At 47.4% G+C, this 18,074-nt stretch overlaps 1 protein-coding gene across 1 annotated transcript in view; it reads right to left on the bottom strand.

Moving 5' to 3' along the window:
• Positions 1 to 18,074, bottom strand: part of LOC116972970 (xanthine dehydrogenase/oxidase-like) — an 84,094-nt gene that overhangs the window by 20,390 nt on the left and 45,630 nt on the right. The window contains exons 22-27 of the mRNA XM_033020574.1: positions 16,271 to 16,367; positions 14,777 to 14,901; positions 12,250 to 12,383; positions 4,248 to 4,335; positions 3,701 to 3,787; positions 1,333 to 1,524 (exon numbers count right to left, since the gene is read on the bottom strand). Coding sequence (XP_032876465.1) covers positions 1,333 to 1,524; positions 3,701 to 3,787; positions 4,248 to 4,335; positions 12,250 to 12,383; positions 14,777 to 14,901; positions 16,271 to 16,367 — 723 coding nt within the window. The remainder of the gene's footprint in view (positions 1 to 1,332; positions 1,525 to 3,700; positions 3,788 to 4,247; positions 4,336 to 12,249; positions 12,384 to 14,776; positions 14,902 to 16,270; positions 16,368 to 18,074) is intronic.

The raw sequence follows: 18,074 nt of genomic DNA, 5'->3' as shown, positions 1-18,074 counted from the left end.
CTCCTCCCCCCCCTCTCCCTCCCCTCTCTTCCCTCTCCCCCCCCCCTCTCCCCCCCCCCCCTCTCCTCCCCCCCTCCTCCCCCCCCTCTCCTCTCCCCCTCTCCTCCCCCCCCCTCTCCTCCCCCCCCTCTCCTCTTCCCCCCCCCTCCACCCCCCCTCCTCTTCCTCCCTCTCTCTCCCTCTTTTTCTCCCCCTCCTCCCTCCATCCCCTCCCCTAAACCCCCTCCCCTCCACACACCCCTACCCCCTTTCCCTCCCTCCCCCTCCCTGCCCCCCCCTCCCTCCTCCCCCTCCTTTCCCCTCCCTCCCCCCCCTCTCTCTCTCTCTCTCTCTCCCCTCCTCTGGGGGGGGGGGGTAGTTAGTGTGTGACGCTGCATGCCGCCGCCCCCCCCCCCACAACCGCACTTTGGGGGAACAGACCCAACGGGTCTGCACTTGTCTGGTACACAATAAACGGCTGGGACCTGAGGTGTGTTGTGAACGGTGAACTCGGTGGGTGCATGTAAACCATGGTGGTGAAGACTTGCCTTCATCAGTTATGGTAAGGGGCAGAGGAAAGTTGTTGTGAATGTCACGTTGCAGCTGTACAAGACATTGAAAAGGCCAGATTTAGAGAACTTTGTACCACTCTAGTTGTCATGATATAGGAGGAGTGTCATTAAACTGGAAAAGGGTGCATAAAGACCATTGCAAGAAAGGTAGACACAAAATGCTGGAGCAACTCAGCGGGACAGGCAGCATCTCTGGAGAGAATTGTAAGTGTTGGTTGTTAAGCAGGGAGGTGACAGGAGTTAAAACCCCATTTAAAGTGAAACGATGACTATAAATGGAGGGGCGGCAGGAATTAAAATCATGCCTGGGTTTGAATGCTGATCTTGAACAATAGAGCATAGGAAAATACAGCACAGGAGCAGGTCCTCCGGCCCACAATGTCCAAGCCGAACATGACGCCAGGTTAAACTAATCCCCTCTGCCTGCACGTGATCCATATCACTCCATTCCCTGCATATCCACATGCCTATCCAAAAGCCCCATAATCACCACTATCGTATCTGCCTCCACCACCACCCCTGGCAAAGCATTCCATGCATCCACCACCCATGGGTGTAATAAACCTGCCACGCACATCTCCTTTAACCTTTGCCCCTCTCACCTTTATGCCCTCTTTGTGATTTCCACTACAGGTAAAAGGCTCTGACTGTCTACATTGTCTGTGGCTCAAGGAGCTGCAGCCCAACCTTTCCTCCCAGGCCCCGAGATATTATGAGCCCTTATCCCAGCAATGGAGTCTTTGCCTCCCCACCTCCCCCCGACCCCTCGCTCTCTCCATACCTGATCTGCAGGTAGTCCGCTTTTCCGGATAACAGCGTCCATCCAGGTCTCAGCGATCAGCATTCCCTGAGGGCCCCCGAATCCCCGGAAGGCCGTGTTGGAAGGCAGGTTGGTCTTGCAGACGTGGCCAACTCCCCGGATGTTGGGGATCTTGTAAGCGTTGCTCATGTGGAACAGTGCCACCGTCAAGATCTGACGAGAGTGAGTGTGAGAGTGAGAGAGGGAGGGAGGGAGGGGGAAGGAGAGGGGGAGAGAGACAGAAGGGGGATGGAGGGAGGGAGAGAGAATGAGAGAGGGAGAAAGAGAGGGAGAGGAAGAGAGGGAGGGAGAGAGAGCGAGAGACAAAGTCACAAACTACACCAAACCCGTTGCTTTCAAATCATCCCATAATCTCATCATTTATTCCTCTAAAGCCATTGACTTAAGGGCCTGTCTCACTTACGCAATTTTTCCGGTTACTTGCCGGCACCCGTCATAGTCGCAGCAGGTTGCCCGAACATTTTCAGCATTCAGCGGCGATCAGGAAAAGGTACGACTCTTTGGGCGACATGTTTGGGGGTGAGCAGTCGCACAAAGAGTCGTACCTTTTCCTGCTCGCCGCTGGATTCTCAACATGCCGAAAAGGTTCGGCAACCTGCTGCGACTATGGCGGGTCCCGGCAAGTTGCCGAAATAATCGTGTAAGTGGGACAGGCCCTTTACGGTCACACATCACCAAAGCAGGCCCTTCAGCCCACCACGGCCATGCTGATGGTTACACAATCTAAATCAATTTCATTTGGTCTTGAGCCCTTTAGCCTTGGTGAGATAATGCTCATCTAAATGCTCCTTCCTTGCTGTGGCTGAGAGTACATCTTCCCACTCAGGCAGCCTATTGCAGATACAAGTTCATTTTGGGTGATTTTCTTTTCACTCAGACCCCCCCCCCCCCCCCCCCCCCCCCCCCCGAACAAAATGCCTTTCTGGTTTTAGACACCTCATAACTCCAACACATCTCCCCTCAGCCTCCTCCATCCAACTACAACCATCTCCACCCATTCAATCTCTCCTCATAACTGGAACATTTCATCCCAGGTAATATCCCGGCGAATTTCCTCCACACCATCGTCTTCCCTCAAGTCTGGTGATGTTGTGACCAGAATACTAAACTCCAAGCGCCATCTAAATAAAGTCAGCTGACGTTATATGTAGGAAGGAACTGCAGATGCTGGTTTACACCAAAGATAGACACAAAATGCTGGAGTAACTCAGTGGGACAGGCAGCATCTCTGGAGAGAAGGAATGGGTAACGTTTCAGGTCGAGACTGAAGTAGTCTGAAGTAGAGAATCGACCTGAAACGTCACTCATTCCTTCTCTCCAGAGATGCTGCCTGTCCCGCTGAGTTACTCCAGCATTTTGTGTCTATTCTAGATAAAGTTATACCGATACTTACAGCGCATGCTATCATATTATATGCCCGGGATAATAAAACCTAGCATCCCATATGCCTCTTCACCTACACCCCTCCAGACCTTTCCCCTCAATTGTTACCTACCCTATCACAACCCTCTTCTTCTCTGCAGTATCACCCCTCGTATCAGTTCACTTCACCTACACACCCCATCATCGCAGTATGAGTTTCTCAACTCATCTCTTTTAGACCTACATTTCAAACCTCTCTCGCTCACCATTTCCAAAAAGTTTAGTTTAGTTTAGCAGAAACAGGCCATTCGGCCCACCGAATCCATGATGACCAGTGATCCCCGTACACCAGCACTGTCCTACCAACTAGGGACAATTTACCAAAGCCAACTAACCTGCAAACCTGCACGCCTTTGGAGCGTGGAAGGAAACTGGAGCACCCGGAGAAAACCCACGCTGTCATAGGGTGTACAAACTCTGTACAGACAGCACCCATAGTCAACATTGAGCTTGGGTCTCTGGTGCTCTACCGCTGCACCACCGTGTCATCATGTCTATTGACATTTGATTGACCTTAAACATTAACGCTTTTTCCCTCTCCACAGACACTGCTTGACCTGCTGAGTATTTCCTCCATTGTCTGCTTTTATCTCAGACCTCCAACATCTGCAGTACTTTAGTTTTTGGTGACCATGACAGATCGTTTTATTACTCTGTGCGCTCTCTCTCTCTCCTCTCTCTCTCTAAGTTAAAACCTGCCTGTTCACTAGCTTTCCCTAGATCTGATGAAAGGTCGTCATGTTGAACCATTAGCCCAGTTTCTTTCACCAAAGACGCTGCCTGACTTCCTGGGTACTTCCTCCATTCTTTTGCTTTTGTTTGTTGTTCTCTGTGGAAAGGGCTCTAGTCACGATTATAAAACAGGGCACTTCTCCGTGGTAAGGTGGTGAATCCTGGTCTCACGTACGGAAGATGACAGATCCAGGCTATTTCCTGCATTGCAGTAAAGTGTCTGGTCCACAGCCACGATTTCCCCACTCTTCAGGAACCCCACCTGTGTGTGTGAACGCAGGGAAAGAGTCAATGAACAATTCCAGCAAGACTTCACGCTGCCTTGGGAGAGCAGCCAACATCATCAAAGACTTGTCCCACCCCGATCATTCCTTCTTCTCCCCGCTCCCGTCCAGCAGAAGGTTCAGAAGCTTGAAAGCGCGCACCACCAGACTCAGGAACAGCTTCTTCCCCTCTGTTAACAGGCTTCTGAACATGTCCTTCCATAAGCTAGTGTACTGTCTGATTCACCTCTACCCCATTGCGGACATTGGACTTTGTCTGTGGAACTGGTGCGCTACAATGCTGAGAACTATATTCTGCACTTTGTATCTTCCCCTTTGCTCTACCTATTGTACTTGAGTTTGATTTGATTGTATTTATGTCTATCAGTATATCTGACAATAATAAACTTAATGCTAAATGTAATTCCCTGCAAGTGGCCGTCGCTGCTGAGACCTTACCTTGTAACGTCCCAGGAAAGGATTCCTTCCTCCGGTCACCAACATGTCCACATCACGACTGAGTGCACATCGCACGGGGCACTTGGTCCTGTCGGAGAGGGAAGGATGAGGAGATGGGACGGAGCAGGAAGAGAGAGAAGCATTGAGGTTCACCTTCATTTGTCATCAGACCAACATTAAGCCACTTGCATCATTGACTCTGCTCCATCATTCAATAATGGCTGATCTAGCTTTCCTTCTCGGCCCCTTTCTCCTGCACTTTAAAAATACGCAATGACGGGCTCCACAGCCCAATGTGGCAATGAATTGCACAGATTCACCCCCCTCTGGCTAAATAAACTCTTCCTCATTTCCTTTCTAAAGGTGCGTCCTTTTATTCTGAGGCTGTGCCCTCTGGTCCTTGACTCTCCCACTGGTGGAAACATCCTCTCCACATTCACTCTGTCCATGAAACCTTCGCCATTCTCACTGTGATGCTCACACCTCCTGGAACCAGTTTATGAGGAGCTGAAGATAGACACAAAATGCTGGAGTAACGGGCCAGGCAGGCAGCATCACTGGAGAGGTGGAATAGGCGACGTTTCTGGTCGAGACCCTTCTTCAGACTAAGCGTCAGGGGAGAGGGAGTTATAGGGTGATTTCACGAAAGATCACTGGAGCGTAGATCCGCACCCACGTGACCGAAAATTTTAACTGGGGGACAAGCGTCACTTCCGGTACATGTTAGTGAATGGGAAAACACGCACTTTCACACCCGTTAAAACATCGAAAACGGCCAGGTTTTGAGCTGCAAATTACTGAGCCAGTCGGGGTGACCGTGAGGCACAGCTACCTAAATTTACAGTTAAAAAAAAGATAGAAACTAAGGTAAATACAAGAGGGAGCTGAAGGGGCAAAATAAGCGGAAGTTGATAGCGGACATTTTTCGTGGAGATTTAAAGATCCAAAATATCGGGAATTATCGCGTTTGCTCGATGCATTTCATCAAAAGTAAGGCATTATGACTGTAAAATGACTGTAAATTTAGGTAGCTGTGCCTCACGGTCACTCCGACTGGCTCAGTAAATTGCAGCTCAAAACCTGGCCGTTTTCGATGTTTTTAACGGGTGTGAAAGTGCGTGTTTTCCCATTCACTAACGTACCGGAAGTGACGCTTGTCCCCCAGTTAAAATTTTCGGTCACGTGGGTGCGGATCTACGCTCCAGTGACCTTTCGTGAAATCACCCTATAGAGATAAGGAAATGCAAACGAGAACCTGAGCAGGTTTGGGATGAGCACACTTGGTGGTCACCCAATTCTTTCAGTTCCCTCTTCCCACTGTGCCTGGACTGTTGGAGAAACTAAGCGGGTGCAGCAGCATCTATGGAGCGAAGGAAATAGGTGACGTTTCGGGCCGAAACCCTTCTTCAGACGTAAATTGTTACAGCCGGCCGACAAAAGACTACAAAAATGGCCACCACTCACAAATTTACCGGCAACAGCGCCACCGTCAGGTCAGCTGCCGTCACTGCAGCCTGACTACTGGCCACAGTTCCATCTAATAATAATAATAATGGATGGGATTTATATAGCGCCTTTCTAATACTCAAGGCGCTTTACATCGCATTATTCATTCACTCCTCAGTCACACTCGGTGGTGGTAAGCTACTTCTGTAGCCACAGTTGCCCTGGGGCAGACTGACGGAAGCGTGGCTGCCAATCTGCGCCTACGGCCCCTTCGACCACCACCAATCATTCACACACATTCACACACAGGCAAAGGTGGGTGAAGTGTCTTGCCCAAGGACACAACGACAGTATGCACTCCAAGCGGGATTCTATCCACAGTGCCATCTACTGGTTGGATGCCGTCACTGCAGCCTGACTACCGGCCACAATGCCATCTACTGGTTGGATGCCGTCACTGCAGCCTGACTACCGGCCACAGTGCCATCTTCTGGTTGGATGCCGTCACTGCAGCCTGACTACTGGCCACAGTGCCATCTTCTGGCTGGATGCCGTCACTGCAGCCTAACTGCCGGCTACAGTGCCATCTTCTGGCCGGATGCCGTCACTGCAGCCTGACTACTGGCCACAGTTCCATCTTCTGGTTGGATGCCGTCACTGCAGCCTGACTACCGGCCACAGTGCCATCTACTGGTTGGATGCCGTCACTGCAGCCTGACTACCGGCCACAGTGCCATCTGCTGGATGGATGCCGTCACTGCAGCCTGACTACCGGCCACAGTGCCATCTTCTGGTTGGATGCCGTCACTGCAGCCTGACTACCGGCCACAGTGCCATCTTCTGGTTGGATGCCGTCACTGCAGCCTGACTACTGGCCACAGTGCCATCTTCTGGTTGGATGCCGTCACTGCAGCCTGACTACCGGCCACAGTGCCATCTTCTGGTTGGATGCCGTCATTACCAACTTAAGGTGAACCACAAGGAACAAAGGGGAAATATGTAGCCTATCTGGAAAACCAGCTGAAAAGGTGGAGAGTTGAAAATGAACAAGAAATAAAAGGCAACCAGTTGATGAACATTATATTATGAACTATTGTGGTGGAAGTCATTCTTCTTAAAGTCAAGCAGAATTTAAGGAGGTGGTGGGAAGGTGGTGGCCAAATGTTGTGCCTTGTTTATGTATCTATGTTTGTGTTACAGTTTTATTGTGGTTGTGTGTTCTTTATTATTGTACTGCTGCTGACAACCCAAATTCCACCGACCCTGGTTGTGTGGCAATAAAATTATATCTATCTATCTATCTATCTATCTATCTATCTATCTATCTATCTATCTATCTATCTATCTATCTATCTATCTATCTATCTATCTATCTATCTATCTATCTATCTATCTATCTATCTATCTATCTATCTATCTATCTATCTATCTATCTATCTATCTATCTATCTATCTATCTATCTATCTATCTATCTATCTATCTATCTATCTATCTATCGTCATTTATTTCCAACCCCCGATTCAGCAAACAGTTGGTCTCTGCAGTCGATGTCAATGAACAAAGGACCTGGTTGAAAAGACTGAAATAAGTGATGAACTGACAAAAGTGAGTCCTATGACGGAACCAAGCGGGGCCAGAGAATTACATGCCAATAATACATGTCTTGGGGAACTTTTCCTCGAAAAGTCTTATCAGGAGTGAAATTAATCTGGAGATAAGCCCTAACAGGACTGGGGTCCCCAAGAGAGAGAAAGGGATTTAAAGGAGGATGTCAAGAAAGGCTAGGATGAGGCTTTGACTTCGACTTCAGGAGAGGAATGGAGAGCAGGGGAGAGCCAAGACTTTGCCTTCCATCACAGTGAGGAGGAGACTCACTGTGATGGATGTTTGTGTAAATTGTGTTGGTGTGTGTCTTGGTTCTTTTCTTGTATGGCTGAAGAAACCAAATTTTGTTTGAACCTTATGTGAGGTTCGAATGACAAATAAAAGGTATTGTATTGTATTGTATTGTATTGTATTGTATTGTAGGGTTTATTTTTAATTAGATGATAAAGGCAGAGTTGGAAGGTATACCCTTAGAAAGTATTTGATGATGTGGACAATTTGTTGGTTTGTTCCACAAGTGAAGAGAGAGAGAGAGAGAAATACTTCAGAATATAAGACAGCGGATGATGACCTTGGGAAAGGCAGGATATAGTTCAGACTAGATTGAAATATGTTGAGATTGTATGGTGAAACGGAAAAAGTACATGTCAAAGAAGTTAAATTAAAATGCAGACAAAGCACCGGAACAGCCTCTGGAAGATATGCCTAGGGTAAGTCTGAATCAATTTAGGTATGAGCACTGTAGTGTCGTTTATGATGAATAAGGTAATTAAGAGGTTTGGTAAACCTACAGAAATCAGCTTTGACAACGGATTGTTTTCATTTGATGAAAAGAATAAATGGAACATTGAAGGTTAAAATAAATAAGATTTGTGTAATGCTCCGCCATTGGCACTGAAGAAATGTTGCATGGAAACTAACCAGCAGGTGGCACAATGGAGAAGTCCCTACAAGGGACCGAGTTTGGAACAGTTAAAGATAGAATTTAAAAAGTATATGAAATAGTTAATTATGATATACAAGTCTATTTATGAACAGGTAAAGTAAATGCTGTCGGAGATGGACCAGGAGGAAGGACCCTTTAAACCTGAAGACAAGGTGTATGTATGAGTTTTCTAAATCACCGACCGATGTTCGTTTAGAAGGTTGAGATACCTAGTACCATTTCAATAATTACATGAGGGCTGTCCTGCAGGTACGAATAGATAATAACCCTGAGGTAAGTGAACAGGAGGACAAAGAAGAGTAGAGTATTAACAAGAACTTGTTTGACATCAGTGATGGGAAATAATGGAAAGGATACTAAAGGCAATATTTATAGGGATTTGGATAAATAGGGTAGGATTAGGAAGAATTAGCATGGATTTGTGATTGTGATATTTGACTAATCTTGATTTTTTTCCTTAAAAAAGAGGGACTGAAGTTTAGGGGTAACATGAGGGGGAACTTCTTTACTCAGAGAGTGGTAGCTGTGTGGAATGAGCTTCCAGTGAAGGTGGTGGAGGCAGGTTCGTTTTTATCATTTAAAAATAAATTGGATAGTTATATGGATGGGAAAGGAATGGAGGGTTATGGTCTGAGCGCAGGTATATGGGACTAGGGGAGATTATGTGTTCGGCACGGACTAGAAGGGTCGAGATGGCCTGTTTCCGTGCTGTAATTGTTATATGGTTATATGGTTATATGGTTATATGGTTATTAGGGAAATTGATGAGGTTAAAGTGGTGAACTTCAGTAAGGCCTTTGACAAGGTTCAAAAAGGAAATAAGGTTGGTTAAGAAGAGGTTAGTAAGGAATAGCAAGATGGATTAAAAAGTGACTGTTGGGAAATGTCAGAGAGTAATGGTGGATGGATGTTTGTCAGGTTAGAGGTCAGTGACTAGAGGGGTACCTCGGGGATGTGTGTTGGGTCCACTGTTGTTTGTCATGTGAATCAATAATATGGATGTTGGTGTGGTAAGATAGATTAAGAAATATGTAGATGATACTAAGATGGGTGGTGTTGTGAATAATGAAGTAGATTTTAAAAATGTACAGAGAGATTTAGGTCATTTGGAAGAGTGGGTTGAAACATGACAGATGGGTTTAATGTTGATAAGTGTGAGGTAATACATCTTGGCAGGACAAATTAAAATTAGACTTACATGGTAAATGATTGTGAATTGAGGAATGAAGTTGAACAGAGGGATCTAGGAATAACTGTGCATAGTTCCCTGAAGGTGGAATCTCATGTAGATAAGATGGTAAATAAAGATTTTGGTGTGTTGGCCTTTATAAATCAGAGCATTGTGTATAGAAATTGGGTTGTAATGTTAAATTGTACAAATGTTTGGCAGATGCAGTATAATGTGGATAAATGTGAGGTTATCCATTTTGGTGGCAAAAACAGGAAAGCAGACTATTATCTAAATGGTGGCCGACTAGGAAAAGGGGAGATGCAGTGAGACCTGGGTGTCATGGTACACCAGTCATTGAAAGTGGGCATGCAGGTGCAGCAGGCAGTGAAGAAAGCGAATGGTATGTTAGCTTTCATAGCAAAAGGATTTGAGTATAGGAGCAGGGAGGTTCTACTGCAGTTGTACAGGGTCTTGGTGAGACCACACCTGGAGTATTGCGTACAGTTTTGGTCTCCAAATCTGAGGAAGGACATTATTGCCATAGAGGGAGTGCAGAGAAGGTTCACCAGACTGATTCCTGGGATGTCAGGACTGTCTTATGAAGAAAGACTGGATAGACTTGGTTTATACTCTCTAGAATTTAGGAGATTGAGAGGGGATCTGATAGAAACTTACAAAATTCTTAAGGGGTTGGACAGGCTAGATGCAGGAAGATTGCTCCCGATGTTGGGGAAGTCCAGGACAAGGGGTCACAGCTTAAGGATAAGGGGGAAATCCTTTAAAACCGAGATGAGAAGAAATTTTTTCACACAGAGAGTGGTGAATCTCTGGAACTCCCTGCCACAGAGGGTAGTCGAGGCCAGTTCATTGGCTATATTTAAGAGGGAGTTAGATGTGGCCCTTGTGGCTAAGGGGATCAGAGGGTATGGAGAGAAGGCAGGTACGGGATACTGAGTTGGATGATCAGCCATGATCATATTGAATGGCGGTGCAGGCTCGAAGGGCCGAATGGCCTACTCCTGCACCTAATTTCTATGTTTCTATGTTTCTATGTAAGGTATTGGTGAGGTCAATTGTGGAGTATGGTGTATAATTTTGGTAGGCATAATTATAGGAAAAAGGTTAACAAAATAGAGAGTACAGAGAAGATCAATTAGAATGTTGACTGGGTTTCAGCAACTAAGAGAAAGGTTGAACAAGTTAGGTCTTTATTATTTGGGAAAGATAGAAGGAATACCCACCATAGAGGGTAGTGATGTTTTCTTACAATGGCCCCTGCTGGAATTTATCCCCTACATCAGCCACGTCCCACCAAACTTGTCATGAAGAAGGATACCAACACGAAACATCACCTATCCATGCTCTCCGGAGCTGCCTCCTGACCTGCTGAGTTACTCCAGCATTTTGTGTCTTTCTTTGATGTGTCCCTTTGTTCCTTTAACCTCCACACAAATGTTCAAAACTCCCCCATGCACAGTCCTTATTGGTTTATTGATTTCATGTGTGATGTGTAGCACTTGGGGAGGTGAAACATGAGGGGAAGGAATACAGTTAAGGGGAAGACTCTTAACAGTATTGATGTAAAAATGGGATCTTGCAGTCCAAGTCCATAACTCCCTGAAAGTGGCAACACAATTATATTGAGTGGTAAAGAGCGTGTGTGGTATGCTTGTAGGTCAAGGCAATGAGTACAAGGGTCAGGAAGTCATGAGTAGGAAAGAACTGCGGGTGCTGGTTTAAACCGAAGATAGACACAAACATTTAGAAGAAGGGTCTCGACCCGAAACGTCACCTATTCGTTTTCTCCAGAGATGCTGCCTTATCCGCTGAGTGACTCCAGCTTTTTGTGTCTATCTTCAGGAAGTCATGATACAGCTTTATAGGACTTTGGTTAGGCTGTGTTTGGGGTTATGTGTAAGTTCTGATCGCCTCATAATGTGGAGAATGGGGAGATCGAAGACGTTTACCAGAATAATGTCTGGATTAGAAGGGATTAGTAACATGGAGGGGTTTGCCAAACTTGGATTGCTTTCTCTGCAACCTTGGAGATTGAAGAGAGACCTGTTAGAAGAATATTAAATGATGAGAGGCATAATAAGGTCGACAGTCAGAACCTTTTTCCCCCCCAGGTGGTAATGTCAAAGACTTAGAGAGGGCATAGCTTAAAGGTGGAAGGGTACAAGTTTGAAGGAGATGTGTGGGGCAAGTCTATTACACAGAGAGTGCTGGATGCCTGGAACATATAGCCAGGGGTAGTGGTGAAGGCAGATACCGTAGTGGTGTTTAAGAGGAGTTTGGAGAGGCACATGGATATGCAGGGAATGGATCCATTGCAGGCAGAGGAGTTTTGTTTCATTTGGCATCATGTTAGGTGTGGACATTGTGGGCCGATGGGGTTGTTCGTGTGCTGTACAGTTTTATGATCCATTTCTCATTTGTGCTGGGGAGCTTCACACTGTGATCTGTTATACTGGGGGGCTCTGAGGCAGTAGAGCCATCGCCTCACTGTGGCTGTGACCCAGATTCTATCCTGACCTTCTGCCGCTGTCAACGTGGAGTTTGCACGTTCTCGCAAGTCCCTGTGACCGCATGGGTTTCCTCCGAGTCCTCCGGTTTCCTCCCACATCCCAAAGATGTGCGGGTTAATTGGCCTCTGCAAATTGACCCTAGTGTGGGTGGGGGCTAGAATCGGGGGGGGTATAAGAATATGGGATTGGTGTAATAGGGAGCTTTATTGCCAGCATGGACTCGATGGGCTGAAGGACCTGTTCCCGTGTTGTACGACTCTGTGACGCTAGCGTTTCCAGAGATCTGTGCCCATGCTGACACCTACTTGTGGGCAGCGACTGCCACCACCGTCGCCAGCAACGTGCTGCGTGACGCCTTCCCGCCAAAGCCCCCTCCGAGACGCTTCACTCGACACACAATCCTGTTGGCAGGGACCCCGAGTGCCTTGGCAACAAGAATCTGCGGGAACACAGCAAGAGGTCAAAACACACACACACGCGCACAAGAAACTGCAGGTTCAAGCAGGACTTAACGTCATGTTCCATCCCACCCTGGTTAGTCTAACCCGATTCCATGTCCTCCCGTTTCAGTCGACGCCACAGCGATGCAGCGGGTAGAGCCACTGTCTCACAGCTTCAGAGACCAGGGTTCCATCCGTCCTCGAGTGCCGTCCGTGTGTGGAGGTTGCATCTTCTCCCTGTGATGCCATCTGCTTCCTTCCGATGCTCCCGTTTCCTCCCACATTCCAAAGGTGTGCGGGTTGGTAGATGAATTGACCCTAGTGTTGTTGGTTGAAACGTAGAAACTAGATGCAGGAGGAGGCCATTCGGCCCTTTGAGCCAGCGCTGCCATTCAATATTTGGTTCCTGATTTTTCCCCATATCATAGAAACATAGAAACAGAAAATAGATGCAGGAAGAGGCCATTTGGCCCTTCGAGCCAGCACCGCCATTCATTGTGATCATGGCTGATCGTCCCCTATCAATAACCCGTGCCTGCCTTCTCCCCATATTCCTTGACTCCACTAGCCCCTAGAGCTCTATCAAACGCTCTCTTAAATCCATCCAGTGACTTGGCCTCCACTGCCCTCTGTGGTAGGGAATTCCATAAATTCACAACTCTCTGGGTGAAAACTTTTTTTCTCACCTCAGTCTTAAATGACCTCCCCTTTATTCTAAGACTGTGGCCCCTGGTTCTGGACTCGCCCAACATTGGGAACATTTTTCCTGCATCTAGCTTGTCCAGTCCTTTTATGATTTTATATGTTACTATAAGAACGCCCCTCATCCTTCTAAACTCCAGTTTGATTCCATTAGCCCTAAGAGCTAAATCTAACTCTCTTTTGAAAACATCCAGTGAATTGGCCTCCACTGCCTTCTGTGGCAGAGAATTCCACAGATTCACAACTCACTGTGACCCCTGGTTCTGGACTCCCCCAACATCAGGACCATTTTTCCTGCATTTACCTGTCCAGTAAGAATTTTATATGTTTCTATAAGATTCCCTCTCAATCTTCTATATTCCAGTGAATACAAGTCCAGTCGACCCATTCTACAGCGCAGAAACATGTCCTTCGGCCCACCAGCTCCCCGCCGACCAGCGATCCCCGCATATTAACACTATCCTACACACACTGGGGACAATTACACTTATACCAAGCCAATTAACAGACCAACCTGCACGTCTTTGGAGTGTGGGAGGAAACCGAAGATCTCGGAGAAAACTCACATGGTCACAGGGGAGAACGTACAAACTCCGTACAGACAGCACCCGGGGTCAGGATCGAACTCGGGTCTCTGGCGCGTAATGGCAGCAACTCTACCGCTGCGCCACCGTGCGGCCCCTTGATCCATGGATGAATGGAATCATGTTTGAATGGAATGAGTATGGGCGGAGGCAATGGCCAGCAGAGACATGGTGGGCTGAAGGGTCTGCGTTGTGACGTATGACCCCCCACGACACTAATACATGCCAGGGAAGGTTAGTGAGGAGCGGGATTGCTCACTGAACCATCAGAGACTTGATGGGCCAAAATCACCTCCTTCTGTGTCATGGGGCAAAACAGGATCTAATTCCATGAGGTCGGGCTGAGGTGGATGGGCCACGTAACCTAGAATAAAAGGGGACCTAACGTGGGGGCGGGGGGGCGCTGAGAGCAAAGGGGGTCCAGCGTGGGGGCTGAAGAAGGGATGAGCACTTTATGTATCTTGTGGAAACTCTGTTGTGTACATTGTATAAAAAGATTGTCACTGCACCTCGTGAGGGACAAATGCTGATAAGGTTATAAGGTATCATCATCATCAATTGAAAGAAAGAACTCTACTTATATCATGTTACCCATGATTAGTCACCGTTTCCCTCCGTCTAAGTACATGCAATGCGTTTCCTCAAAGCCCTCTCTGTTCAACTCGGATTGTCCACTCCACACACCCAGACGTTCCTCTGTGTGCATGAATGAACTGCAGATGCTGGTTTAAATCGAAGGTTAGACACAAAACACTGCGGTAACTCAGCGGGACAGGCAGCATCCCTGGAGAGAAGGAATGGGTGACGTTTCGGGTCGAGACCCTTCTTCAGAATCTGGATAAGTCTGAGTAAGTCTGACTGAGTCTGAAGAAGGGTCTCGACCCGAAACGTCACCCATTCCTTCTCTCCAGAGATGCTGCCTGTCCCGCTGAGTTACTCCAGCATTTTGTGTCCACCAATGTTCTTCTTTGTTGGAATCAATCCAATAGATTCTTGTTGCTCCCTCTGTAGAATGTCAATATCTTAACAAAGGTGTGTCACTTAGTTTGTGGGCTGGTGACACCTACTCTGGTGCACTCGTCCTGTTACCGGTGAGGAAGACTTACCTGTGTCTGTGATGGGGCCTGTGTTGATGAGAAGATCTCCATCTCTCCGTCTTCACCCCTGGGCACCGCCACTGTGCACTGGGTCTCCAGGTAGAAGTGCTCCTGGCCTCCAACGTGCATTTCCCCTGCAGAACATTTGGAGCATCGTCAGCAGTTCTGGGCCCCGTATCTGGGGAAGGACCTGCTGGCGCTGGAGAGGGCCCAGAGGAGGTTGACGGGAATGATCCCAGGGGTGAGTGGGTTAACGTATGATGAGTGTTTGACGGCACTGGGCCTGTACTCACTGGAGTTTAGAATGATGAGGGGGGTCCTCATTGAAACTTACCGAATAGCGAAAGGCCTGGATAGAGTGGATGTGGAGAGGATATTTGCACTAGTGGGAGAGTCTAGGACTAGAGGGTACAGCCTCAGAATTAAAGGATGATCCTTTAGGAAGGAGATGAGGAGGAATTGCTTTTCTCAGAGGGTGGTGAATCTGTGGAATTCATTGCGACAGAAAGCTGCGGAGGCCGTCAATGGATATATTTAATAATGGATGGGATTTATATAGCGCCTTTCTAATACTCAAGGCGCTTTACATCGCATTATTCATTCACTCCTCAGTCACACTCGGTGGTGGTAAGCTACTTCTGTAGCCACAGCTGCCCTGGGGCAGACTGACGGAAGCGTGGCTGCCAATCTGCGCCTACGGCCCCTCCGACCACTACCAATCACTCACACACATTCACACACATTCACACACAGGCAAAGGTGGGTGAAGTGCCTTGCCCAAGGACACAACAACAGTATGCACTCCAAGCGGGATTCGAACCGGCTACCTTCCGGTCGCCAGCCGAACACTTAGCCCATTGTGCCATCTGTCGTATTTAAGGCAGAGGTAGATAGATTCTTGATTAGTACAGGTGTCTGGGGTTATGGGAAGAAGGCATGAGAATGGGGTTGGGAGGGAGAGATAGATCAGCCATGATTGAATGGCGGAGTAGACTTGATGGGCCCAATGGCCTAGATCTGCTCCTATCACCTATGACCTTATGGAACACCATGGACACGAGCTTGATGCTGCCTCTGTCGGGGCCTGTCCCTGACGGGGGGGGTAACTCTGCAAGTGCAGCTGCACAGTGCACAATACAGGCAAACGGAGCACTGAAACCTGCTGTGTAGATCACAGCTGTACAGCACACATTGGCTGGGGTGCTGAATCGCGGGGCTTGGGTGGTAATAAACACACGAGGCCAGACTCACGTACAGGTAGAAACATGCAGAACCACTCCATTACACCCCAGTCAGTAACCACCCCTGTATCCGTTATTCTCCATTTATACCACATGAACCACTCAACAATATTACTACCCATTGTTATTTTCAGTATTTAAACCCTCTGTAACCCGCAATAACACTCCGGAGTTCATGCTCTCAGTCCCAGCACTCTACAGACTTGGTGACTAGTTTTCTCATGAATTCAGTCCACATTTAAAACTCGAGCCAACTACAGACCCTCAATGATGTCATCGGCTTGTTCAAATCCGCTTTCGATGTCTCCATTCTCAAGCTTGAGGGGCGGAATGTGGTACGAACTGTGGCTGATGGCCTCCTGATTGGGAAGAAACCTCTGGTCAGTGGTTGGAAGCAACACAGGAGTTATGAAGTGGGACATTTCACTGAACCAGCCCACTCTGGGGAATACAGGGTTTGTAGCACCAGCAGGTAACTTGGACAATGCATTAGTATCACTGTACATGGGCGGAAATCCTGGGGGGTGGGGGAACACGTAGTCCCCCCCCCCCCCATGTTTTGAGAGGTGGCGGATAATCCACCCCCAGTTTTGTAATCCTGATTTTGAAATTAGGTGAAAAAAAAACCTATGAAAATCTCCGCTTTCTGCGAGACAGTCACTTTTAAGTGCTTGTTAAATGTCTCTATTAACACCGTATTAACACGATGTGTCACCAATTGTTTTTTGACCTTCCAAAGCTATCTGATGTGGGTACAATTAAGAAATCAAACTGCTGCATCAAGGCGATCGAGGCTCCCGATGTTGAAGTCCCCTACGGCTGATTTTAAGCCGCGCCGAGCGATGAAAGGCCCCGTGAACGGGCCGATTCAAGCCCCACGATTCGGGGAAGATGAAGCTGCTGTTGCTAGGGTTTGGAGTCGGTCACCAACCAGGTCAGCTCCCAATGTTACTGTCCGCAGGGCCCACAGCCGAAGCCTCCGAGGCTTTGTGTGCGTGTGTGTGTTTGTGTGCGCGCGCGCATGTGCGTGAGCGGCCGCCAAGAAATTGTGTCCCCCCCATGTTTTGATAGCGATTTCCACTCATGTCACTGTTGGTTTAATATTGTCACATGTACATTGTTGCAACATTTTAAGAAACATTTAGACAGTTACATGGCTAGGACAGGTTTAGATATTGCGCAAACACAGGCAGGTGGGACCAGTGTAAATGAGACATGTTAGTCGGTGTGGGCAAGTTGGGCCCAAGGGCATGTTTCCATATTATATGATTCAATATAATTCAATGTACCAAGTAACAGTGAAAAACTTTGTTCCGCATGTTATTCTGACAAATCTTACCACACACACACAAATACAACAGGTTGTGCAATTGAGAAAATAAGCAGACAGCACAATATAGTGTTACAGCTACAGAGAAAGTGCAGGTTTAAAAAAGTGCAGGGGTTCCATTGAGGTAGAATGGAAGATCTGGAATTCATACAAGAGGTCCATTCAAGAGTCTGGCAACAGCAGGGAAGAAGTTGTTCTTGAATCTGGTGGAAGGTGCGTTCAAGCTTTAGCATCTTCTGCCCAACGGGAGAGGGAATAATGAGCAGGGTGTGAATGGTCTTTGATGACGTCGGCTGCTTTCCCGAGGCAGCGTGAAGTGTAGGTGGAGCCAATGATGGGAAGGATGATTTGTGTGGACTAGAATTAATTCACAACTCTGTGCGATTTCTTATCTCAGGTATGGTAGTTGCCAAATCAAGCTGTGAAACATCAGGTCAGGATGGGTTCTGTGGAAATTAGCTGTAGATGAGAGGTGTTGATAATGGAAATATTCCCAGATCTACCTATTGAAACATAATACAGACATGCACGGGAATGATGCCACCCACTTGTGTGTCGTCTACAACATACTAATCATGCTCATTCACATCCAACATTGTTGACACAGGTATCTGTCTCCAGTCTAGATCTCCCTGATCCCAGACCCATCTAACTTTCCAGAGCAGCCCACCATGTGGAACCTTATCAATTTCCTTGCTCGTATCTGTAATTGATGTTAAATAGTGATTTGAGAAGC

This window comes from Amblyraja radiata, chromosome 5 (assembly GCF_010909765.2).
Source record: "Amblyraja radiata isolate CabotCenter1 chromosome 5, sAmbRad1.1.pri, whole genome shotgun sequence".
NCBI lineage: Eukaryota > Metazoa > Chordata > Chondrichthyes > Rajiformes > Rajidae > Amblyraja > Amblyraja radiata.
This window is presented reverse-complemented; position numbering and strand designations above follow the sequence as displayed.